General features: G+C 43.1%; 1 protein-coding gene across 1 annotated transcript in view; it reads right to left on the minus strand.

Moving 5' to 3' along the window:
- CHSY3 (chondroitin sulfate synthase 3) overlaps nt 1-26,450 on the minus strand; it is a 95,345-nt gene extending 68,895 nt beyond the window's left edge. The window contains exons 1-2 of the mRNA XM_079995422.1: nt 25,644-26,450; nt 19,525-19,808 (exon numbers count right to left, since the gene is read on the minus strand). Coding sequence (XP_079851548.1) covers nt 19,525-19,808; nt 25,644-26,424 — 1,065 coding nt within the window. The 5' untranslated portion in view covers nt 26,425-26,450. The remainder of the gene's footprint in view (nt 1-19,524; nt 19,809-25,643) is intronic.
- Between the last annotated feature and the right edge of the window lie 1,203 nt (nt 26,451-27,653).

Raw genomic sequence — 27,653 nt, forward strand, 5'->3', positions numbered from 1 at the left:
TCTTCACATGGATTCAGATTTCTTTCATATCTGATGATTGGTTGACATTTTCTCCATAACTTGGAACATAGAAGTACTACATATGCCACTCATATGAATCTGCCTTAAAATACGCATTTCTTGTCTTCCATATTTTATGTACCACTGTCATAGGGACAGCAGTTTGTTTCCCCCAAGGCAAGCCTAAAAGGAAGCCAACAATTGGCAGGATTTTTATAATTTTGCCCCATCCAATGCTGCAGAACTTATACACACGCTCAGTGCTTTTTTTTTCTGGGAGGGCGTTAGGGGACGCATACCCCTAAACATTTTGTGAATTAAACTTTGGCTTCATTGAGGAGCAGTATTTCAATATTAGCAGGAAAAGGAGAGTACCCCTAAACATTTTTTAAGGGGGGAGCACTGCACAGGCAAATGTGAAGACTACTAAAGTAACTGCAATAAATATTGCCCAGTCAATATGAAATATTAATCAGTGGAAATGTACATGTCAATGGCTTGAATAAGCCTATAATGCTACCTTGTCATAAAGCAGTCTACCTGATTTAGCATCCTAGTTAGATACTGCATATTCATGAAGCAACAGAAAGAATCTTTCATGCCTTATGGTTTTTATGCCAGTAAAGAAACTCTGAGGTGGGGGAGATACATGACTACTGTTCTCCTAGTTCAGAAATGTCTATCTGCAGGAAGAAGCCAACAATCCTAAAGAGAGATGGGACTCCCTTACCTCCGCATACAATGTTTAGATCAAGGAAACATCTTCAAAAACTGTGAGTGTTTATGTAAAGATTCAATAAACCACCATGAAAATGGTTGGCATAGATGACACCCCTGGTTTACTTTCTCAAGAGTCCCATTACCATTAAGGTCAAGACTGTCCCTTCTTCATACTGTAATTATAAATATTAGGCAGCCAGTCTGCCTTTTACAGCGCCAACAACCACTGCTGATTCAGACACTGTGCCCTAATTGTTCATCAGCTTGTCTGTGCAATTGGCAGGCACTCTCACCTCTGCTGAAAGTGAGAGGCAGAATGAATTTACTGGCTCCCTTGCAACCACCCATATACTGTCCAATTTTTTCAACGAAGGATTGGTTTTCCATGGAACTGGGTCATCTGCAGAGTATAAAGCCAGAGCACTAAGAGGAGCAGTCTGCATCCTATCTATGTGTTTAACTTATAGCCTGTCTTTCTTCCTGCATACATTGAAGCAGGGTAAGCAACAAACATCCTGGACTATGACATACTGAAACACACCTTAGCAGTAAACATGCACACTGCACAATTTCTTGATGTTGCTTAGATCCCACAGCAACTTGAGATTATGAGAGGTGAGGTAAGGTAACCAATGACTCAAGACTATCCTTCTGCTATAACTTTAGCCAAGGACAAAGTGGAGGTCCCTTTTAATAGTCTTCATCCACCAAGGAGTCTGGACCCCTATCACTCCTTCTTTCTTTGCACAAGGGCTTGTTGTTGTTGCTGTTTAGTTGTTTACTTGTGTCCGACTCTTTGTGCCCCATGGACCAGAGCACACCAGGCACTTCTGTCTTCCACTGCCTCCTGCAGTTTGGTCAAACTCATGTTAGTAGCTTCAAGAACACTGTCCAACCATCTCGTCCTCTGTCGTCCCCTTCTCCTTGTGCCCTCCATCTTTCCCAACATCAGGGTCTTTTCCAGGGAGTCTTCTCTTCTCATGAGGTGGCCAAAGTATTGGAGCCTCAGCTTCAGGATCTGTCCTTCAAATGAGCACTCAGGGCTGATTTCCTTCAGAATGGATAGGTTTGATCTTCTTGAAGTCCATGGGACTCTCAGGAGTCTCCTCCAGCACCATAATTCAAAAGCATCAATTCTTTGGCGATCAGCCTTCTTTATGGTCCAGCTCTCACTTCCATACATCACTACGTGGAAAACCATAGCTTTAACTATACGGACCTTTGTTGGCGAGGTGATATCTCTGCTTTTTAAGATGCTGTCTAGGGCTAGGAAGGTCAGTTTGTTGACATATTCATGGGTGATATAGCTGTATCTATAGGATGCATAAGGTGTGTTTAGAACCACAAGAGTGTGGGAATTTTTTAAGGCCTTGAACAGTAACTTCATCCATACAAAGGAAGTAAAATTCAGGAAACAAATGGAAAAAGTACTATAGCATGAACTGATGTTTTGAGTAGTGTCTTTTGCTTCTTTGGAATCATGACAACAGAACATCAATGCTATTGGGAAGAAAACAGGTTGGTTCTTACAAATGAAGGTTCTTAACCTGGAGCTCCATTTAGTTTAAATCTCATCTGTCCTCTTAGATCAGTGAGCAACATGCATTATTTTAATTTGTACAGTAACAAAGTATTTTCTGTTCTGTATGCTGCATTTGAAGCATGCAACAATGGTGTATTTATGTTCTCATTAAAGGGTAGAAAATATTTCACCTACGTTGAAGTGATTGCTCAAACAACTAAGCTTTTAAAAAATCACGCTAAAAAGTACTCACAACTATGATTCAGCTTTCTTGTTTTTGATGGATATTTGGTTTGGTGGGATATTTAAGATTATTAAATGCATATTAAGGTCACAGGAGTAAATTATGGCATCAGTGCACAAAGTCATGCCCAGTGCCTAAAACTGTTTTAGAGTGTTTCAGTTTTTTCTATAAAAAAAAACCTGACTGTGGCAACCACATCGTTTATGTCAAAAGTGTCTGCCTTGCCAAGAGAGAGGGAGAAGTCTGGCAGTGCTCATGAATAAGGCTTTAATATCCACCAGAAAGCTCACAACTTCTGAGAAACATACTTATTGCCACATAAAGGCATTTATTCACTACAAAAATCCATGTCTATGGAAATGTTTACTAGCTTTTAGAAGTAGTTTTCTAGCCATAATATAATCAGAGCCAGAAAGAGACAGAATCCAGTGATGTGATACATTGCTATTTTCATCTAATTGATTGCATCAGCAATATAATGTCTTTTTGGCTACAAAATAATATACAGTGGACGCTCAGGTTGCAAACGTGATCCATGTGGGAGGTACGTTCGCAACCTCCAGCGCCACATCTGCGCACTCGCAGGTTGCAATTCAGTGCTTCTGCGCGTGAGCAAAGCGTGCTTCTGCACATGCGTGGGTGCCGAAACCCAGAAGTAACCCGCTCCAGTACTTCTGGGTTTGGCGCTGTGCGCAACCCAAAAACACACAACCTGAATCGTCTGTAACTCAAGGTATGACTATATATACACTTTCACTACAAAAACCAGCACCTTTGTTTCCCCATTTTCTATCATGGAATAGTCAACTTTAAGCCCACTTCTTTGACTGAACACACTGACCATAAGCTAAGCTTACTGTGCCTGAAAGAGGGAAGCACATAAAGATGTGGCTTCAGCACCCCACCCCAATTTCTAATTCCTATGTCCCTTGCCACATCACCACACTGACCCCTCTCTTCAGCTGACAAGCTTCAGGGGTGGGAGAAAGACTCCTTCCCTCTGATCTATTCCTAAAGCTACAAAAATAGTTCCAAAGTGAAGTTGAGTTCAAGGCTCGCCCACCTTTCCCTCACTCGGTCTCCATAGTTTAGCTGTACACATGTGTACAGAAATATTTCCTTTTATCCATCGAGAATCTTCCACTATTCTGCATCGCTGAGTGTTGGGAAAGAGGTAAAGTAAGTTCTATCTATCCACTTCTCATATTGCTGTGGATTTCTGTCAGCTACCAGTGAACAAGGCCAATAATAATAATAATAATAATAATAATAATAATAACCTGGGTATCTATTTGGGTGGTTAGGAAAAGGTTTTTGCCTTTTTCATAGGAAACAGTGATCTGAGGATCTTTCATTCAGTCCCTTTCCAGTAGACTGTGGTTATAGTAACTATCACCATCACTGTCTTCAGTCACTTTGAATTGTCATAGCTGGTTGGACACTTGGTTGCCCAACATTAACCACAGTCATGGGGCATGCAGAGTCAGTTCCCCACACATGCCACCAAAAGAGGCCCCCTTAAAGACACCTTGCTGGCAGGATCCTGGTCTGGTTCACTTCTAGTCAAAAGAAGTGGCACTGTGGGTTAAACCACTGTGCCGCTTGGGCTTACCGATCAAAAGGTCGGCGGTTCAAATCCCCATGACGGGGTGAGCTCCCATTGTTCGGTCCCAGCTCCTGCCAACCTAGCAGTTAAAGCACACAGTGCAAGTAAATAAATAGGTAGCGCTCCGGCGGGAAGGTAAACGGCGTTTCCGTGCAACGCTCTGGTTTCGCCAGAAGCGGCTTAGTCATGCTGGCCACATGACCCGGAAAAACTGTCGGACAAACTCGGCCTTTAAAGTGAGATGAGTGCCGCAACCCCAGAGTTGTTCACGAGTGGACTTAATTGTCAGGGGTCCCTTTACCTTTATCATCCCAATATCCTTATTCCTTCACCTTCCATACCCCCATAAAGAATGAATGAGTGAAATATGGATATATTTCAAAAATGTGATCGAGGACAGTAACTGTTACAAAAACCACTCAGTTTTTATCCAACAACAAAATTCCATGGCCAACCTGGATCCTGATGTAATACCTTGAAGCAAATAGTACCATCTTCTAATTTACATATTTTTAGGCACCAGGCGAAAACATTTGTCTTCCACCACCATTACCACACGCATCAGATTTGAACATGAGCACATGGCTTATTAGGTACATAGATGGCACCTGCCATTTTATGCAGTTTCTAATGCACATGCTAAAAGGAAATCAATTCAATGAATTCTCATTAGTATATTCTGAATTATGCACTCCCAATTTCCTCTTCTGCAGTTTAAGCAAAATCACTTCTATATTTACACGGAGTAAATATATTTCAGCATGATGTACCTTGGTTGTATTATGAAAGCAAATGTGCCAATGACTAGGCAAATCTGTGCACCAGATTATATATAAATAAGATCAGATACTATTCAAATTAGGGGTTCTTGTTGGTCACACATGATTTTTCACAGCAGCAGCACAGCAGCCATAGTTGTATTTTTAAAACCAATCACACTTGGAAAATCTACAGCTGCAAGTTATTTAAAATACAAAACCATTTGCGGACAAAAGGAATGTGATTGAATTATTATGTTTTACCCACATTTTAAGCCTTTTGAGCAAGTTCATGGAGGCTTTAAAACATGGAATATCTCATTATATGTTACATAATTTTATCATTTATAGTAATTCAGTTATAAAAATAAATCGCTTTCATCCATCACACACACCAAAAAGGCACTCTGAAGATATGCTGCAAATGTACATACAAAGATACCATGATCCAGCCAACTTCACATTCATCTACCAATATTTTGTAGCTCCCCAGTGATGTTGCCAGTCCCCTTTATTTCTCCTAGGAATGCCTTGGAGAGCTGATCAGCTTCTAAAAACAGTGGGTGTCACTAAACCAATAAGGTGATCCTACAATGATGGTCTGGAGTGGAAATTTTGCCATTTAATTTATCTTGTATATCCTTTATTTTTATTTATTTATTGCCTGTAGCTGAGTAAGATTCAGTGGCATAGCGTGGGTTGTCAGCACCCGGGGCAAGGCAAGTAATTTGCGCCCCCTAACCCATGGATTTGCGCCCCCTAACCCTAACCCCCAGATGTTGCGCCCAGTGCGGCCGGCCCCCCCAGCACCCCCCACACTACGCCACTGGTAAGATTGTCTTCCATGAACACGGTCTTAACAGTGAGCCCGTAATTGACTGTGGAGGCCACTTCTGGATCCGCACAACCTTCCACAGACGGGACATAGGTTTCCGGACAAGAGTTGTATCACAGACAAAAGGAGAGAAAACAGTTCACTCTTTATTGGATAAAGTGTGATTTGACCATTTTAAAATCACACTTGCTGGATTCAGGCAAAAAGTTATTTAAGCTGTCTGACACAGAATCATAGCAAGTGTAGCACAATGCTCAGAGTGTTCGTTTACGACCAGGAATCTCAGGTGCAAATCCTCACAACCATGAAGCTCACTGGGTGTCTATGGGCTGATTACAATCTCTAATCTTCTTCCCAGCATTGTTATGAAGATAAAAGGGGGAGGGACCATGCTCTGAGTTTATTGGAGAAAGGGTAGAATTTAAATAAGTAATCATAACTGTGGACCGAGAGAGAGAGATCTAACCCTTCGCTCCATAGTTTAGAATCACTACTGAAAAAATAAAAAAATAAAAAATGGGAGGGGAGGGAGCTAAGACTTTCCAGCAAATATCTTACTTCTCCTTCCATACTTCCAAGAAATTCTCTTTCCAATGCTTTCCAAAGCTAGAAGCATTCCTCCTCTGTATTCCTCTCCAATGTGGCAGATCACTTTTATAAACTTGGCTAATTAAAAAAGGAAACAGTTGCAAAACAATTATGGCTTTAATATACATCTTGGAAAATAGATGACAAATTGACAAGAACAGAAGCACATTGGTTGTTGTTTTTTTAAAAAAAGTCCCAACTCCTAAACCTATATAGATTTCCAAAAATGTTCAAAAGGGTGATGAGACCATTATAGGATTAAAACCATGCTTAGATTTGTAATCCCATAATCACTTTTTGGAAATGTGCTTTACTAATCCTGCTTCTTTTCTTTATGCACATCAATGCATCTTGGTGCATTTATTAGTTATGTAGAGTGCATATTAAAACTAAGAAAAACATTGCTATAATAACATTACAGAAACAGGAAACATTGCTTTCTGAAGCTGAAATGATGGTATTGTTGCAAGTGTGAAAATGATTGCTTGCAAAGTAATCTATTGGGCTTTCTAACCACGCAATCTTTTTCACAATGACAAACACTGCAAGTTGAAAGACAGAAAAGGGCTGCAATCCCATACACAGGTAGCATGATTTTAATGGGTTTTATATGTTCACAAAACTACGCGTTGGATTGCAGCCATCGTTTTAGGACTCACAATCCACGGTTCCCCTGGAAACCTCACGAGAGCTATTTAGTCCTCTTCTAGCAGTCTGTTGCAAACTGCATCAAACTATATGAGATAAATAGCACCAGGCTTCCCACCCTAGCTTATTCTTAAGTAAAACTGACCCAAATATATTTGGTTACTAGGTCTAAGGCTACCCTTCCGCCCGATACAGAAGCTCCAACTGGTGAAAAAAGCTGCAGCTAGCAGCTACACTGTTGATGCGGACAGACTGTTTCCAGCACGTAACTCCAGCGCTCATCATCTTGCACTGGCTGGCCATACATTTTGCAACCAGGTTTGAGGTTCTTCATAGAATCATAGTTGGAATTGCAGGAATATGCAGTTGTCCCATGCAGTAATAGAGCCTGCAACCTTGGCATTATCAGCGCCATGCTTTAACCAACTGAGCTATCCAAGTCTTGTAATAATTCACAAGGCCATTAACAATTTGGGTCCAGGAGACCTCAAGGACCACCTGTACCCTTATATCCCTGCCTGATCACTGAGGTCTTCAGGGGAGTCAGTGGTGGTGGTCCAACCCCATGGCTCAGATGCAGAGCCTGTATCCACCAGGAGCTTCGCATTCAGTATCATGGGCTCACTTTTATGGAACTCCACTCCCTGTTGAAATTCTGGCACCTACTAAATGCTTTTTTTAAAAAAAAGTTCCAGCCGGCATTTTAACTGAATTCTAGTTTTATAATTTTAACTGATTTTTATTGGTTTTGTATTGAGCTTCTTGTACACTATACTGTAATTAAGTGGTATTTAAATTGTCAAAATAAATGAATTTTACAGATCCCCTCCCCCAAAAAAATCAAATTGGGCCTCTTTTTTATATAAGACCATGAAAATGACCAGGTTGTGCAATGCTAACTGTGGTCCAACAAACTGTGCTTCTAGCACAACATTCATAATACAATGTCTTACCTAAAAGATGTATCTATTCTAAAATATGAAAGAGCTTTCCTGAGCAAGGGAAAATACAGAAGTGCTTTCTTGAGAGCATAATTTAATGTGCTGCATTCAGCAGTACTTGAGGGTTGTTTTAAGAGCATGTTATTCCAAAATTGTATGTGTCCATGAAGAGATGGCAATAATGAATCATTCAATTATATATTGCTATTGTGCTGGTTTTTTACAAAAAATTTGATATAGTCTGCCACCTTTTCACGATTATCCCAAATATGGCATTCAGCTGATTAGGTGAATTTTCTCCCTGCAGAGACCAAGGTAAGCTAGTGACCGTTAAGACTGTTGTTAAAATAAGGGTTGCTTTGAACTTTAATTTGTATAAGAATTTAATTTGGACATTTGATATGCTTAGTTGCATTTGTATGTTTCTACTTAGTACACATTTTGCAATTGTGAGAGATAGATATTTATCTGCGCTAGCAAGATCTAGGAATATAACTCTATTTTCAGTTACCAGTGGTCCTCTTGACTAATTTACAGAAGCAATAAACTAAGCAACGTTCCTCTTAGAATCAAATTAAAATAGCTTTGCACAATGTTGCAGTAAGATATAACACATTTTTCATCCATATTTTTCTACCACACTTAACATTTATTTCTGCCAGTGTTTCACTTAATATTCATGCAAGAAAACACCATGTACTACTGTCAATACTTCTATTTATAACTACAGATACTTGGGTTTTTTTATTTTAAAAAATCTTACTTTTCCCCATGCCCCATAAGCCTATACTATATGTGTGTTTTTGGCAAAAGTAAACAAATCAAGAGACCAGCATTTGCTGGAACCTAGAAATAAATAAAGATAAAGAGACAAAACTGATATTATGTGCTGCTTTAAAACAGGGACATTGAGTTACCCTTGGTTTATAAAGTGTACATTGTCAAAATATTTCTTAATTCTGACACCTCCCAAATTATAACTGGCAAATGTGAACGTTTTAGCACCTTTGCGCAGGTCAACGTATTAATAAACAGTACACATCAAGTTCTCACAGTGGCCAACCAAATGCCTGTGGGGAACCCTCAAGAACACTTAGGGGTTAGATCTTAGCACAAGAACATTTTCTCCTCCTGTGTTCTCCAGCCACTAGTATATGGAAGCATGACTGCAGAGGCAGAGCATAACCATCATGGCTTGCAGCCTTTGGAAGCCCTCTCCTCCATTCTCTAATCACCTTCTCCAGCCATCTAAACTGATGGCCATCACCTTCTCCTCTGGCAGTGAGTTCCATAATTTAACTATGTGCTTTGCGGGGGGGGGGGGGGAAGTACCCTCTTTTATCTGTCCTGAATCTTCTGACGTTCAGCTTCATTGAATGTCTACAAGTTCTTTTGTTGTTAAGGGAGAAAAACCTTTGCGTGGCAAGTTCCCTCCCCCATAAGAAATGAAGACACAGGACACGTTATTTAAGGTTAATGGGCGTAAATGGCCACAACTTTATTGATTACAGAATTGAAGGTATTGGCCTTAGGCATTGGCTCCTATCAACTACCCGGCATGGTGACCGGGAAGGGTTGAACACTAACCGTGGGTGTCCTGTTGAAGTACGCCAACTAGGACCCCACGGGTGTCACCGCTCGTGGGCGTGCCGGTGGCCCTTACCTTACTAGGTCTCGGACAAGGCAACGCCCCCGGAGTCCTCTACCGGACTACCCTTTTCCTCGGGGGAAGGTAATGGCATTTCCTTCCCCCCCCCATCCATTTGCATAACAATTGACCCCTGCCAATGCCTAACCGCCAAATACCGAGAAAGTTGTGACGTTTGCTACAAGGTAGGTGAAAAAACCAAAAGGCTGGAAATTTGCCAACTTGGAAAAATTCCTACCAGGCCCCTTGCAGCGACCAACCGAAGTCCATAGCAAGGTCAAGCCTGCCTAACCTGAGGGTGGGTTGGGAAAACCTCTCGGCTGCCGAGGAGTGAAGAGGGCGGACCCGAGGCGTGCCTGGCCTTAAATAGCATTAGGCCACGCCTCCCTGGCCCGCCGATTGACGGGCAGGGGGGCAGGCACGCCCGGGGATTCCCTGGATCTCGCGGGGGCTGAAATCCAGCCCCCACGCAGGCAGGGGGGCAGGCACGCCCGGGGATTCCCTGGATCTCGCGGGGGCTGAAATCCAGCCCCCACGCATGTGGGAGGGGCCAGCCCGCAACTCCTCCCCGAGGCTCGGAAATGGCTTTCTCTAACTACTTTCTCCCATGCCATACATAATTTTATAAATTTATATCATGTCGCATCTTACTCGCCTTTTCTCTGAACGAAAAAATCCCAAATGTCCACAAAATGGAAGATGGCAGGATCCCTGAGGACGTGCTCTACAGGGAGCTGGCAATCAATCAATCAATCAATCATTATTGTGGTCAAAGACCAGACAGCAAAGTTAACAACAGCAACATATGTCACATCCACATGAATAAGTTGATGTAATTAAAAATTCCCTATACAGTGGTACCTCGGACTATGAACAGCCCTGTTAACGAACTATTCGGTGAACAAACTCCACAAAACCGGAAGTAGGTGTTCCAGTTAGCGAACTCTGCCTTGGTCTACGAACGGGAACCGAATGGTAGAAGGGCACCGGCGGTGGGAGGAATCATTAGGGAAAGCACGCTTCAGTTTAAGAATGGTTTTGGTTTAAGAACGGACTTCCAGAATGGATTAAGTTCGTAAACCGAGGTACCATTGTAAACTTGTTTGCCTTAAAAATAACACTCCTTCAGCTAAAATCTGTATTCTGGAGATTAAAACCAGTACTCATTCGCCGGCCATCATTGCCACCACAACCTGTCTTGTCCTCGGGGAGCTGGCTTCAGGCACCAGGCCCACTGGCAGACCAACTCTGTGTTGTAAAGATGTCTGCAAATGCGACATAAAGGCTGTTAACATCAACCCCACCATGCGGAAATCCCTTGCAGATGACCACAGTGTCTGGAGACAGTCAGGTCATGAATCCATAGCAGTGACCAGAGATGGAATAACTGCTGGGAGGAGCGCAGAGAGAAAAACTACCACAGCAGCAGCACAATCAGACGCCTTCATCTGCCCCAGCTACAACAAACTATGTCTCTCCTATATCAGTCTCTACAACCACAGCAAGCGTTGTAACCTTCCAACAGTTTGACTTCACCCTCAAAGGCACACACCTCCACTGTCTCCCAAGAAAGACAGATATCACCTCTGCTTGCCTGGAATAAGTTTCAATTTATTTACCCTCATCCAGTCCATTACTGATGACAGACACTGGTTCAGAACTGACACACCTTCCTTTGTTTTAGGAAAAAATGAGAAAATAGAGTTGGGAGTCAACAGCATACTGGTGACACTGAAACCCAAAAGTCTGGACAACATCTTCCAGGGATTTCCTGTAAATGTCAAACAGCATGTAGAGACAGAACAGAACCCTGAGGGAGGGACCCTGCAAGCCAAGGCACTGAACAGGAGCCCCCCAACACCATACTCTGGGTTCATTCCTCGAGGAAGGAATGGAAACACTGTACAGATGATTCTGTACACCATAATAATAACAATTATAACAAATAAAGGCTTGACATATCTCGCTTTGCATGTCATGAGTCTATCTCATATATTAGTTTCACCGTTTAAGTTGAATTACTGAAATAAATGAACTTTTCCACAATATTCTAATTTTTTTAGTTTCACCTGTATAACTATGCTTCCAGTACTGTACAAATCACTCCAAGTGCAGTCACACTATAGATCTGTGTAACAGCATTATGGTATCAACAGTTCTCACTTCCTTTCCTAATGATCCCTAGCATGGATTTTGGCTTTTCCACAGCTGACACACAATGAGACAATGTCTTCATCAAGCTTCGTACTACAACCCCAAGGTCCTCGTCAGTTGTGGCCAGTTCAGATCCTAAGAACGTGTATGTGAGATTAAGACTTTACACTTGTTTACACTGAAGTGAATTTGCCATTTTCAGTTTGAAGAAGTCCATCTCTTCTTGTTTTAATGATCCAGAACAATTTAGTATCTTTAGCGAATATGGCCACATTTGGATGGCCTTGGAGAAAAGACCAAAAAAAGCCCTCATTTGGTATCACCATGCGGTACTTTTTGCATCCTCCCATAGATATGTGCCCAGACCCCAAGATAATGATCAGATGCTCTCCTCTGGGTGCACCCACAAAATGAAGCAAATTGAATGGCTTTAAAGAAAAGGGCTTTTTCGGTGGTAACACACTGGTTCTAGAATGCCTTCAACAGAGAGACTCATTTGGTGCCTAGTTTGTGGTCTTTTCGGTGCCAGGTGAAAAATTTTCCATTTTCCCAACCTTCCCAACTTTTAATAATTTGGTTTAGTGCTTTAGAGATCTTTATCACTAGTCTTCTCTGTTGCTGGTGTTACTTTGGTGTTTTCTGATGATTTAAAAAAATTCTTTCTGATTTTATGTTCCTGAGGCATATAATAGTTTGTTATTTTGAATATTTTCTGTCCTCCACCCAGAGAACTTGGTTAACTGATGGTATAAAACAGTTGCAAATAAAATAAAAATAAATACATCCAAACAGGGGAACTCTGCCTTAAGGAACTTAAGAAATAAGGGTAATAAACCAAGATTGCATACATACAAGAATTACTAATAAAGTACTTTGTGTCAGGTTTACTGTGCTAGTCACTCCATCTGATCACAAAGAAAATCTTTCCATTCATTCCACAGTTCCAACCTCCTACAATTAGATAAATCCTACCTGTTTTTATTTTAGAAAGCAGGAATCAGAGTGTATCTTTCTATATAAAACGGGGGGGAATGAGTAAGTTCCTAAATCCAGGGAGAAAACACTCTTACAAATGGAAAAGCCAACATATACATTCACAATCTTCTTTACCTCTAATGGGAGAAAAAAAGATTATACTGAAGAATTTCTAAAATCCTATCTATGCTCCAGGACTAATCTGAAGCCACCAACAGGTCAAAATTATTTTAGACTGCTAGCACTGCACCTCAGGCTTGAAATCAAAGAACACAGATCTAGACTTATACAATTATTTTTGCAGTATTGCTCCTATGTGTGTCCTTCTTCAACCTTTTAAATTAAACACCTTATTGAATTATGACAACTCTTAAAAGATGTCACATTTTATAAAATAGGGAGACGCTCCAATAGTTATCTAAGCTGCAAGTTTCTCAAAGCAAAAAGGCCCTCTGCTTTATCATGAAAAAATGCTAGGTTCTTTTTGGAAAATAGCTGGATTCTGGAAACCACCTTATAACTCCTCTTGATGGGGAAGCATATCTGAAACATTTGCTCAAGTTACCACTTTTAAGATATAAGCACTGGCAGCTGTCCAACAGAAGTGAGCTTAAGTCTCCTTAGCACATAAAATTAAAATGCTATTGACAGTGTAATTAATCATTCAATATTTCTGACAAATGTTTTATTCCTAAAAACAAATGAGTAATTAAAAGAAGGCTCACATTTTTCACTGCTGTAACCTGAAGGCTGAGTCTTTGCTCTTTCCTCATGCAAGTTCCTTCCTCCTTTTAATGAAGTATGAGCAGGCAAACTATGGTTAATGTTTGTATTCACATAGAGACATTGTAAAGGGACACACTTCGGACGCAGGTAGCGTTGTGGGTAAAACCTCAGCGCCTAGGACTTGCCGATTGTCAGGTCGGTGGTTCGAATCCCCGCGGTGGGGTGCGCTCCCGTTGCTCGGTCCCAGCGCCTGCCAACCTAGCAGTTCGAAAGCACCCCTGGGTGCAAGTAGATAAATAGGGACCGCTTACTAGCAGGAAGGCAAACGGCGTTTCCGTGTGCTGCGCTGGCTCACCAGATGCAGCTTGTCACACTGGCCACGTGACCCGGAAGTGTCTGCGGACAGCGCTGGCCCCCGGCCTCTTAAGTGAGATGGGCACACAACCCTAGAGTCGGACACGACTGGCCCGTACGGGCAGGGGTACCTTTACCTTTAAAGGGACATACTTAATAACAAAATCAAGATTTGGCCTGAAATGTGAAATGTTTTGAAAGCAGTAGAACTGATGTTCCACATCCCCAGTCCAAATTATTCTTACTAAATGTTGTTGTATTTAAATAATTCTTAAATGTTTATTTGCCTACAAATGATAATGCCACACATGTCTTCTTAGGAAAAGCATTCCATTTTTTTAAAAAATAGACAAAAAAACCATGCCTTAGTGAAACCACAACATAGGAAAAGAAAAGCAGGTAAAGGACCCCTGGACCATTAAGTCCAGTGAAAGGCGACTATGGGGTGCGGAGTTCCTCTCACTTCAGGCTGAGTGAGCCGGTGTTTGTCCGCAGACAGCTTTCCGGGTCATTTGGCCAGCATGACTAAACCACTTCTGGAGCAACAGGACACCGTGATGAGTGCCAGAGTGCACGGAAACATCATTTACCTTCCCGCTGCAGCAGTATCTATTTACTACTTGCACTAGTATGCTTTCGAACTGCTAGGTTGGCAGAAGCTGGACAGAGCAACCGCAAGTTAACTGACCAGGGCTCCTTTACCTTTACATTAAACCACAACATAAAAAGTAAAGGTAAAGGTACCCCTGCCCGTACGGGCCAGTCTTGACAGACTCTGGGGTTGTGCGCCCATCTCACTTAAGAGGCCAGGGGCCAGCGCTGTCCGGAGACACTTCTGGGTCACGTGGCCAGCGTGACATCGCTGCTCTGGCCAGAGCCAGAGCCAGAGCCAGAGCCGCACACGGAAACGCCGTTTACCTTCCCGCTGGTAAGCGGTCCCTATTTATCTACTTGCACCCGGAGGTGCTTTCGAACTGCTAGGTTGGCAGGCGCTGGGACCGAGCAGCGGGAGCGCACCCCGCCGAAGGGATTCGAACCGCCGACCTTTCGATCGGCAAGCCCTAGGCGCTGAGGCTTTAACCCACAGCGCCACCTGCGTCCCAAACCACAACATACCCTTGGCTAAAGCAGGATACTAAAAGATGGGGAAAGGCTCTCCTAGAGTATCTTGGTCCTAAATCATTTAAGGCTTTAAAAGACCAGCACAAGTATCTTAAATTGGGCTTGAAAGTGGGTAGATTATATCAATGTAGATCTTTCAAAAAATTATGGAACAACTCTTTCTACCCCCATGAAAATTATTGCAACTGGGTTCTGTACTAATGAAGCTTCTAGATCAGGGGTCGGCAAGGTTTACCTCGCCTGGGCCATTTCACTCTAGTGGAGATCCTCCCATGGGCCGGATTGCGCCCACGATTTCCGGCGTCTGTGCAGATGTGATTTCTGGCGCCACGGAAGCGAGTCCCCGCACCACACGCAGAGACTCGCCAAGTAGGCGGCTCAGTTCGGGGGTGGCTCGTGGGCCAGTTAAATGACCCCCGTGGGCCACTTGTGGCCCATGGGCCTTAGGTTGCCTACCCCTATTGTAGATTGTCTTGAAGGGTAACCACACATATAATGCATTACAGTAATATAGTAGTAGATTACCAAAAGCCTGTCTCACTATGGCTAGGCTATCCTTATCCAGGAACAGTCACTTTTGGCGAACCAGCTGAAGCTGGTAAAAAACACTCTGGCCACCAGGAGGCCAAGTAAATGATAGATCAAGGAGTACCATGAAATGGCATACTTGTTCTTTCTGGGAGAGCAAAACTCACTCCAAAGCAGAATCAATGCCAATTTCCAGGACACAAAAGCCACCCACCTTCCCTCAGTCTTTTCCTTCTGTTTACTTACTCTCTTCACTCCTTAGAATATAATGACAGAACAAAGGAATGCCAAATTGTTGTTTTAAGATAATATTAACACGTTCAAGTGATGTCCACAAGCCCCAGAGCAATATTTGGCTCTATGTTGCAGTTAGGCTATTGCTGTGTAACTAGGTTATAGGCATAAAAATGGGTTCTTGTTCATTAGCAATTTTACTAGCTCACTAGGCCAACACATTCAGCAAATAAGCATCAGCTTGCCTAATAGTGCAAGATATTAAGCTATTACGTTCTGTAACTAATTTATCTTAACCCAAACACCAATGAAAGCCAGCTGGAAAAGCCAATACATCTGTGTGAAATAATTAAAATATATTTAACAAATACAAAAACTATTAGAGAAACAATACATATGGGGGGTCAGGAAGCTTCACAAGCGATATTGCAAGTTACTTAAGCTTCTATATTTGCATTTTTTTCCCCCAGTATGGCCACAATGAGACAGAACTTTAAACAATAGATTTGCATTATGTGAACGAACAGCAGCAAGACGGGCTCACATGCTCATCTCTCCTATTCCAGTGTGTCTGGAAGGAGATTGGAAGCTTCCATTTTCATCCTAGACCAACTTTGGATCAGATGTCATCAAATCCTGAACTGGAGAGTCTAAACTATGGCATGTTGAAACAAAGTAGCTTAATAAAAAAAACAGTTTGAAGTTAGTTAATTTCAGTAAGCCACAGTTACGACTAACCAGTTTGTGCAGGTTCAAATGTCACATCCAGCTACAGTTAATCTAAGAGAGAAGCAAAAGTTTCATAACTCCTTGCAGCCATGCATGAGGGAATTTGTAACCCTTGTTGCAGCATGTTTATAAAACTACAGTTTAGAAGGATGTCCAAACCATCCCATTATTATATATTTTTACTATAAGGACTCAAAATCTGATGGTACTAGTACAGTATAGTATATTTGTAGTCATGCTGCATATCAGAGAACGGATGCAGGAAATAAGTAACAGCAACTTGTCAATGGAAAGTCAAAATGAACCAATTTCATTAACCTGGTATTTACTGAGATAACCTTTCCCTAAACTGGGTTTTTAAATACCTTTGCAGAGAAAAATAAAAGCAAATCAGGTTCATGAATACACTCTACTCTATATGGCACAGCAGCAGTTTCTGGAGGGAGATCTATGCTGTAACTATGGTTTGTTAAATCATACCAAACCAAATACAAACCAAACTGATTTTGAAACCATATCTTCCCCCACCCCCAAAAAAACAAACACACTGCTTCTCCACTCTTAAACAGATATCCCAATGCAGTTTCTTTTGTTGGAATTTGCTGTTCAAGCATATATCTCCAAAAGTGAGCCAACTCACAAATGACACATTCCTCATCTTTCTACCTTGGACAACATTAAGACAAACATGGGGCCACGGCTGCCCATATTCTCTGCCACACAGAAAGCAGCTGCAACCAGAATGCTGGATTAGATAGACGAACTATCTTCCTAAGGCTGCAAACTAAGTACGAGACAAGAGATGATAACAAAGTTGTCATCACTCTGAACTAGCTTGGTTTGCTCCCACTGACATCATTACCATGCAAAATCTGACAGCCATCACCTAGGAAGACAAGGTTCTGATTTCAAAGAAAAATGTAACTGAAGCAGCGGCTGGGAAGAAATTATGTACCAACACAAAAGAGCAAGGCATTTACAGGAAATATTCCTACTCTGCATGGCAGGCACATTTTCAAGCTAGAAATGTTTGACAACGAGTATCAGGCTTGTTTGTGGCATGTTCCAAGTATTTGATTCAAAGATACTCCATCACAGAGTTGCAGTGTGTTCTGAAATTTCCATATACGACCCAAGGTTAAATGGCCATCCCAATAGTCCCAATGTTTTAAGCCTTTTCGGGTCTTCCCGTGAACTATGTACCATTAATACATATGCTCCTGCAAATTCAGTGAAATCCTGTACTTAATTTAGCATTACAACATTAATCCCAGGGGATCTAGAGAAACCGTGTGCTGATAGTCAACATGAAATGAAAAAGAATATATCTAAAATGCCAGTAGAGATTCTTCTCAAAGGATTTATTTTTAAGGTCGGCAAATAATCTGCACTCACTTTAAATTACTTTCAGCAAAGGTCCACTAAAGACAATGTAAGTACTTCACTATTTGCACACTGAAAATGTAAATGTACAGCCAACCAAATAAAAATGGTCACATTCTCACTTTAAAAACCAACACATTATGCAAACTGATACATATTTTGGTTTAGCTACTAACATGAATTAGTAGCTAACTAACATGTTAGCTACTAACATGAGTTTGACCAAACTGCAGAAGGCAGTAGAAGACAGGAGTGCCTGGCGTGCTCTGGTCCATGGGGTCACAAAGAGTCGGACATGACTAAACAACTAAACAACAAATACATATTTACTCAGGTTAACTCCACTATATTCAGTGAAATTTACTCCAAGGTGGTAGGACTGCAGCCTGAAATAATGAAGATGAACTCACAAGTAAATGTTTTGGATAAAGAAAGAGCACATCATCTTACTTTCCAAAGCTCAGAACAGATTCTTGAATAATGCCCTGAAAAACTCCTGAAATTAGTATTTTCCTCCCAAAGGTCACAACTCAATTAAGGAGTTTCATTGAAATAATTATAAAGCTGATATTTTACATATTACATTTTAATATATCATACTGGTTTTAATATATTTATAGAACATAGAAGTTTAGAAGACATAGGCTTTACTTAAAAAATACATTCAATCAAAAGAACAGGGTACCCTTAGCTGAAATTTGCTGTATAATGCACAAACCCAATTGCTCTTCTGCGTTTTGTTTTTCATGGCACATAACCTCTTTCATTGGCCTATTTAAATTGACTTTTTTCACTACTTAATGAGATAGTGACACAGGGGCAAGCATATTCTACTACTAAACCACCAGCACAAAAACATGGATCATATGCATAATAAAAGTTATGACTGTTTATGTCATCCATTGATGCTACGCCAAATCTAGGCATGTCGCCTTGCTGAAAAGTTATGGGGATTAATAACTTGATCCTGACAATGCTCACACAGATGTTTTCATTTAATTTTGACAAAACGTATATCAAATGTGCATAGGGCTTCAAGCTTGGTAGACATTTTCACAACTGGTTTTTTTAGGGTGGGCTATGGATGTAGAAAACAGAGTTTTTCTGCTCCATGTATATTAAGAAGACATACAGTAGTTTCGTCTAAATTGGCTCCCCTCATCATAGTGGGTTGATTAGTGTCAACAGAGAATGGACCTATATATCAGGGGGGAGGTGCAGGAAGTGAGCTTGAGGCAAAACAGTTATGTTTTAAACCAGGGGTCAGCAAACTTTTTCAGCAGGGGGCCGGTCCACTGTCCCTCAGACCTTGTGAGGGGCCAGACTATATTTTGAGGGGGGGGATGAATTCCTATGCCCCACAAATAACCCAGAGATGCATTTTAAATAAAAGCACACATTCTACTCCTGTAAAAACATGCTGATTCCCAGACAGTCCGTGGGCCGGATTTAGAAGGCGACTGGGCCGGATTCGGCCCCCAGGCCTTAGTTTGCCTACCCATGTTTTAAACAACCACTTCTCCCAACCCATCCTGCTCACTCAGCTCTCACCTCTGCCATTGTTTTAAAAAACCACTTCCCCCTCTGTTTCCTTTATTCAACCGCCATTTTAAACCCTGCCTTCTCTTTTGCTCCCCCACCCCCCAACCTGACTTCATGCAAATCCAGAATTGTGATGGGGCCCTACAAATGCTCCAGTGTGGGGGCATATCCTCCAATTAGGACTGTGTGAATGACAGCTTTACATTTTATGTATATAGGAAGACGTTTAACTTTGAAAACCACCATTACTAATCCACTCTTCCTTACCTCATATGACCAGACACACTGAGTTCCACCAAACCGCCGAACACATCGGCCCACTTCCACATCCTCGTGAGTAGTGTACATTTCTCGAAGGCATTCACCTATATGTGGCACCATCCTCCTAAGAACTTCGCGGCTGAAGATCATCCCAGGTCCTCCCATGCAGAAATTCTCTCCTGGCTCAAGGCCCAGTTTTCCAAGTTCTTCAATATTCCCCAGTCCTGTCTGGCCCAAATAGAGAGGTTTACTGCTGTTCAGTGACCGAAGGAACTCTTCCAATTTTTCCCCTGTAAGAAAAAGGAGAGGAAATATTGTTTATGCCACACAATCAAGAGATTCTGTCTTTCAACATTACAACTATAATCACTTGCTCTAACACAGCAATTACCTCTCTTCCGCTTCAACGAAATTAAAGCATACCAAGGCAAGAGGAAGAGAAGGATAGTAGGACTTTGAAAACTTTCTACATGCTACTGGGGCCATGACTGCCTGTCATATTAAGTCAATGTTTATTTATGACAGTGGCTTAGTCCCTAGAACCAGTAAAAGACACTTCTGCTTACACAAGGGGAAATCAGATTCCTACCATTTCCTACCTCCATCACCCCCCAGTTGCATCCTCCTACACTGGATTTCAAACTTCATGAGCAACCTTTTCAGGATCTACAGTGGGGTAAAGGGAATGGAAAGCCCCATTATGCAAGCAGAACTCCAAGTTCTATGGATATAAACTAATTCCCAGATTCAAGAGTTATATGGCAAGCTTAAAATACACCAATGTCCCCCATCCACTTTCTCCCCACTTGGTTACTGATGCAACTGTACCTATTTTCCCTTTCTCTATGACTGTTACCATCATATACACACTGCTGAGTTTCTGGGCATTCAAGGGTCATTCAAGCCCCTGGGTGGAAGAAAAGCATACCGAAACTTAAAATAGTTCGGTGATCCATTCATCAACTAGATCCAAAATCAATAAAGGGAGGTAAGTAACTACAACAGTGGCACAAGAAGAATATGGAAAAAGTAGAGGAATTGCCCAAGCAAGCAAAGTTGGAGCATGCACCTTTTTTAAAAAAAAATTAAAATGAAATTACCGACATAGACGTGTATTTGCAAGGATGAGATCTGATTATGACAGTGATAAATAATGCAAGTTAAAATAAGGGAGTATAACTATATACTTTCCTTAAAGTAAATCCCACTAAAATCAATGGAATTTAATTCTAATTGAATATACTGAAGCGCAAATTAAATTTAAAATAGAGGGCAATAGTTATATGGATAAATGAACTTTATAAAAACCTTTTAAAGGGGAAGGGCCATGAAATGTAGCAGTGTATTTGCTTTACATACAGAATGTCCCGGGTTCAATGCCTGGCATCTCCAGATAGGACCGGGTATGACCTTCTGCCTGAAATCTTGAAGAGCCAATGCAAGTCCGTGCAAACAGTACTAAGTTACGATGGTTTGACTCCGTATAAGGCAGCTTCCTCCATTCCTCTTTTGATTCTGTTGCAGGCTACCGCAACGTCATTGTTGCAGAGCAGTGTTATAAACTCAGATACTGTATATACGCTAGGCACCAAGTGACTCCTTAAACCAGAGTTACAGTTGCCAAAAACGGAATGCCTGGTTGCCATTTTGGGGCAAGATGCCTCAAAAGTCTATTTTTCAGTACAGTGGTACCTCAGGTTAAGAACTTAATTCGTTCTGGAGGTCTGTTCTTAACCTGAAACTGTTCTTAACCTGAGGGACCACTTTAGCTAATGGGGCCTTCCGCTGCCGCCGCCCGATTTCTGTTCTCATCCTGAAGCAAAGTTCTTAACCCGTGGTACTATTTCTGGGTTAGCGGAGTCTGTAACCTGAAGTGTCTGTAACCTGAGGTACCACTGTACAACCTTTTGGTTCCTGAAATTTGGTCCAATTGTGCAGATCAAATATCATGGGCAGAATTCTATAGGATGTGTTGCTAGTGCACGAAAACAGTCAAGATCCAAGGATCTCCAGGCATGTATCTCCAGATGGTGGAGACGTCAGGCATCATTCTGGCACCTGGACATCTTCACTTGGTCACAACTGACTGACAGCCAGGTGCAATATGTGCCTAGCACCTGGCAAATTTCAAAAGCAGCTGCAGAGTCCAATGTTATGTATCAAAGTAGTAGTAGTAGTAATAATAATAATAATAATAATAATAATAATAATAATAATAATTTATTATTTATACTCTGCCCATCTGTCTGAGTTTATTAACATTTTTTAAAAGTTTAGTCTTGGTGTAGAAAGCAATTTGAACCATCAATAAGTACATGTTCCCCTGCACTTCCATGGCTGAATATGTTAACTTGAAAACTGACACTTGTAAGGAAGACCATTTCATATGAGGACACACAGTTTGTTTATATATAGAGAGAGAGAGATTATCACAATGCACACATTAAATGATTTTTATTCTTTTTGCAGTGTAACTCAGATTGATCCACTTCATTACCAATTTTCACAGTCTCTTAACATCACTGGTAATATTGACCATTATTTGCTACATAATAACAGCGTGTGACATCCAACCTTAGCCATACTCAGAACATACCCAATGAAATCAATGGACTTGAGTTTCTTAAGGAAGTACTGCAATACCTTGAGCACTGCTTTAAAATTTCTCCACTCAAGCAACATACTCTCTGGATTTACAATAATAAAACATATATACTGTCAGTAGCCCAAATGCACTCAAAGGACGTGCATTCCCATTTGCAACAAGGGACACATCCATCCACTTCAGTGGGGCTCAGGTAAGCATCCTAATGCACGTAGAGATGTGCACCTGGAAGTACATCCGCAATGTGCACAAGGGAGGGTACTTATGCATGCAGATTCTGCCCTGATGAATCTGTATAAAGGTTTTCCACAATGCCCTGCTGCAAACCCAGACCAGGAATGTGACAAGTTGCCTATCTCTATTAAGAGCTGAACAGGGTGAAAGATGGTGAACAACAACAAAAATGCACTGAATTAAGCAACAACATAACATACACTTTGCAATTTTTTACTTTTATCTTCCTTACATTTTAAAACGGGGGCAAAAAATATTTAAAGTCATTAAAGAACTGAAGCGTTTGCATTCCAGTTCCTAAGTTAAAAAGGACAGCAGTGGATAACCAACATGTAATGCTACCTGTATACTTACAAAGGGTAAGATGAGGATGGACTGCCACCCTTAGGTTGCAAAGCTGAGTGATGCAAGAAATTCAACTGTAGCATACTAAAAAACAACAATGTATCAACCCTAAATTAACATATCCCTAGCGTTTTATTTCACACCATGTAAACTAGATTGATTGTTTATCTCTCTTCCACCCTTTTTCCCTGACAGGAGCTTAGGCAGGATTATTTCTTTTTACTGGAGAGGCCAGAGAACAATTATGTTTGGACAACATTTGACAGGTTTCAGCACCTTTTTGTTAACTCGTGATTAACTCAAATGTAAGTTCCACTAGGTTCTATGTGCTTTACTACCAGTAAATGAGTATAGGGTTGCAGCCCAAGACATATTTAACTGTGATTGTGTTCCTAGAAGGCTATATTCCCAGTTGGTCATAGAGTTCAAAAAGGGGCATAGTTGAGCAAAAAGATGCCTTGGTTCCATAATTGATATTGATATTCCTTGAAAAGTCTTGAGACCAGTCAGTTCCTTTTGCCTTGTAACTTAAAGAAAGTTCCGACTAAAGAACAACACTGGTAACCAGTGCAATACAGAAATATGAAACCAATAACATCTGGATGATCGCACTTTGACCATTTGCTGTCTCTGTAATGCATAAACAGTTACTTAAGTGAAACTAAGAACTTTTTAACCAAATCAGGGACTGAAGTGAACACTTCAATCTTATTTCTAAGAGGAAATGTTATCAACATTCCTTACTACTTATGGATGGAGGAAACTGATTATTATGCTGACAAGCACATTACTTCTGAAACACATGCTCCTTTCTGCATTGCCCACAGAGCTACGGACACCAGGATCTCAACATGTCACTTGCACAACATGCCAAGTGATCTTGAAAATAAGCAAAGAATTGAAAGATAATTCCAGTATTTGATGTTAATGACATTAAAGAAATGTTTACATGTGGCTGAGTACAAAAATATAGGCTATGCTTTCTAAATCTAAAAAAAGAGAATAGATTATGTATGGATGAGACATCATAATCTTGTTTTACACCCAGTTATTGGCATGAATTATTCCTTGCACTTTCAACCTCTTGCCTTGTTCACTTCTCTTCCCTTCAGCCTGTCACAACAATGTATATGCATCCTACAACTTTCTCTGTCCACTTCCAGCTTCACCTTGCAAAACTTTCTGAGACAATAAACTGGTTTGTCTTTATCCTTAAGCACTAGATCCCAGCTGTTCTGCTGGAACTCATCACAAACCTGCAAATCCTTAACAAGCTGCAAACCATAAAAGCTTTCATGCAATTAAATACCACATCAGACTGCGTATACTGCTAGGAAGAAATCCAACTCATCTACCTTCTACCAGTATAACTTTTATAATAGTCTAATAATAATACACAACAAAATAGTCCTGAAGCTTCCTGGCTGTTTCCACAGGTCTCCCATCACACTTTCAAGCAAGTCACAGTTTCTGTGACTACAGTACTTCAGAACATTTACTGTGAATATCACTGCTCTTGATAATATGTTAATGCAAGTAAAACTCCAAATTTGTAGAAATAATAAGTGAATGTGTGTATTTCAATCAATTAAGGCCAGAGGGAAGACTGGGTTTGTTTGTTTTCATCCCACACTGCAGGTGACTTAAGATTCTTCCACAAGATGGGCTCTCGGCCAGAGGAAAAACAGAGCCTAAAACTCTGACAAACACTGACAGGTCTAAGCAAAGTCCTGGAGTTTGGAAGGTGGGGCAGGGACCTGCATAGGCAGGTGTGTGCTCAACAAAACCACTAGAGATCTAGGAAGCCAGCCATGCTGCCACACTCACTTCTGTTTTAAAAAGGGGTCATTAAATGGCATAACTTTCCAAGTTATTTATTGCAGGTAGGATGCAGCAGAAAGCTACCCAAAGCACCTGAGATTCTAACCAACTTGTTGAAACCTGATGCAACAAACTCAGCTTTGCAAAAAAAGAAATACATCTCAGTGTGTCCCTTTTTGACAACTCTGCAAGGTAAGCCAACTGGAGAAAGGGCCTGAATAGGATAGGTGCTACTCTTAATCACTTGTAGGTTGCCATGCAGTGTGACTGGCCCTGGCACTGAAATTTGCCCAACCCCTTCATGGGAAATTTGGTGGGTGATCAGGCACCCAAGGCACCAGCTCCTATGGGCTGCAGCACAATCCTATTCATGTTTGCACTGATGTCAGTGGGGCACATCACTGCCCTAACGCTCAGGATTGCAGGACGCGTGTAAGATGCCGCTCCAGAACAACTCCTAAAATGAGTGGCATCGAGTCTCCACTCTTGCATGCCCAGAAGGCCTGGTGGTCTACAGTTTCACACGTGCAGGCATCTACCGAGACTTTCTCAGTGGTGCGCCCATGCACTCTGCCCATGCTCAGGTCGGCCTTGTTTCACCATACTTCACATGGTTGTTCAGAGCTTAAAAACCCGGGAAATGTCAGTAGCAAGTCCCGGGGCTCAGCCCTTCAGCCCCGCCATCCATCCACAGGGCTGCCATAGCTTCAGGTGTTTTAACACTGCACCCAGAAAACAGCTTGACCATCATTTAGCAGGCCAAACAACAAATCTACTTCACACTTGCTCCAAAGAACATGCAACTTGCATTATAAATTTCATGTTTATAAAAATATGGGGCAGCCATAACGTCTAGCTTTTCAAAGACATGACCGAGATTTCAAAGGCGGAATTGACTTGGGAGGGGGGGATTTCCAAAGTCAATCAAAAAATCATTTTTGGGTGGAAGCTCAGCAACTTTTGGGTTTTGTCTTTAAAAACTCAACAACTTTTGGGGGTTTCCTTTAAAAAGAAGCTCATCGATTTCGGGTCTTCCTAAAAAAAAAACACTCAACAACTTTTGGGGTGTCCTGGCTTTTACTTTGTGAAACAGGGCGCCCCTCTCCATCCTTTGATGTACCTTTGATGTAGACGTCGTCGTCGGCGCGCATGAACCACTCGTAGGCGTCCAGGTAGTGGTCGTGCATGTACTTGAGCATCATGAAGGACTTCTTCTGCGGCGGGTACGAGTCGTCCACGCCGGGCAAGGCGACGACGGGCAGCGGCCGCTCCCCTCTCGAGGCGGCCGGAGGCACCGAGCCTTGGCTGGAGAAGAACTCCACCCGGCCGGGGATGGAGGCGGCCCACGTCCGCTGCGCCGCCAGCGCGCGGCTGCCCAGGTACTTCTGCGCGGTCATCACCCCGACGTAGAGGAAGCGGCCGCGGGGCGCGCAGCCTGGCGCGCCCGCGTAGTCCCCGCTGCCGTTGTGGCTGCTGCTGCTGCCGTGGCGCCCGGCGCCTTCTTCCTCGTCTTCTTCCTCCTCCTCCTCCGCCTCCAGAGGCGGCGGCGGCGACGGCGGGGGTGACGGGTCTCCTTCTCCGGCGGCTGCCACGGCAAAAGCGGGCGCGGGCGCGGGCTGGCCCTCCGGTTCCCGCCTCTGCTTCTCCGCTTCAGCCGCCTCAGGGCGCAGCTGCATCTTGTCCGCGGGCAGCGCAGCCGCGCGGCCGTAGAAAGCGCAGAGGCGGCCGCCGACGACGCCCGCCCCGGCGGAACTCACGCCGCCGCCGCCGCCGCCGCCGCCTCGCCTTTTCCTCTCGCTCAGCTCGGCCACTTTGGGCGCGACGAGCCACGAGGCGACGGTGAAGCCCAGCACCAGCCCCAGCGCCACGCTGAGCCACGGGCGCCGGGAGCGCGCGGCCATGGCGCTGGGGAGGCGGGTGGCGGCGTCCCGAGCTGAGGGTCCCGCTGCTGCTGCTGCTGCCGCCTCTCCGCCGTCACCACAGAGTCCGCTTCTCGGCGCGCAGCTGAGGCAGAGGAGGAGGAGAAGGCGGCGGCTCCGAGCGAAAACTTCTCTCCAGCCGCCGGCGCCGCGGAGGCACACGTCGGGCTTTGCTGGCGGCGGCGGCGGCGGCACCTGGGCGGCGGCGGCCCCTCCCACGGCCCGGCCTCCTCCGCACAAGGGCGGCAGAAGAAGAAGAAGAAGAAGCAGCCAGCCAGCCAGCGACCGCTGCTGCTGCTGCTGCTGCTGCTGGAGCCGGGCAGGGAGGCCGGCGCCGCCGCCGCTCGCGCCGCCTCGCTCTGCGCCGCCGGCCGTGGATTCCGAGCGCCTCCCTCAGGAAGGAGCGGCTACAGCCGGCGCCACTCCCACGGTGGGGGGGGGGGGGGCGTTGCTGCTACACGAGACTCCTCCGCAACGGCCTCTCCGCAAGGGAATCGGTTCTTTCCCTCAGAATTCCCCGGCCTGCCATACGTCCGTGTTTTCCAGGACACGTCCCGGGATTCGCCTCTGAAAATGGCGTCCGGGATTATTATTATATTTCATTTCATTATTTTATAGCCAGAGAGAGTTTCTATTGAGTTTTCCATTTTTACGTCTCACCACAAACATTTCCCATCATATTCTCTATATTCAGTTTCTTCCCTCCTCCTCCTCCTCCTTCCAAGGTTCATTGCATCCCCTATAAAGGTAAAGGGACCCCTGACCATTAGGTCCAGTCGTGACCAACTCTGGAGTTGCAGCGCTCATCTTGCTTTACTGGCCGAGGGAGCCAGCGTTTGTCCGCAGACGGCTTCCGGGTCATGTGGCCAGCATGACTAAGCCGCTTCTGGCGAACCAGAGCAGCGCACAGAAACGCCGTTTACCTTCCCGCCGGAGTGGTACCTATTTATCTACTTGCACTTTGACATGCTTCCAAACTGCTAGGTTGGCAGGAGCAGAGACGGGAGCTCACCCCGTCGCGGGGATTTGAACCGCCGACCTTCTGATCAGCAAGTCCTAGGCTCAGCACCACCAACATCCCTTTAGTGCCACCCGCGTCCCTATAGTTATAATCTGTGGGTTGCCATCTGATTTTATTCTGCTCCAAATATGATTTTAAGCTGTATTTCAATCAATTGATCGATTTATGTTTTTAATGTATCATACTTTGA

Source organism: Podarcis cretensis (genome assembly GCF_951804945.1).
Source record: "Podarcis cretensis genome assembly, chromosome: 11".
In the NCBI taxonomy this organism is placed as follows: domain Eukaryota; kingdom Metazoa; phylum Chordata; class Lepidosauria; order Squamata; family Lacertidae; genus Podarcis; species Podarcis cretensis.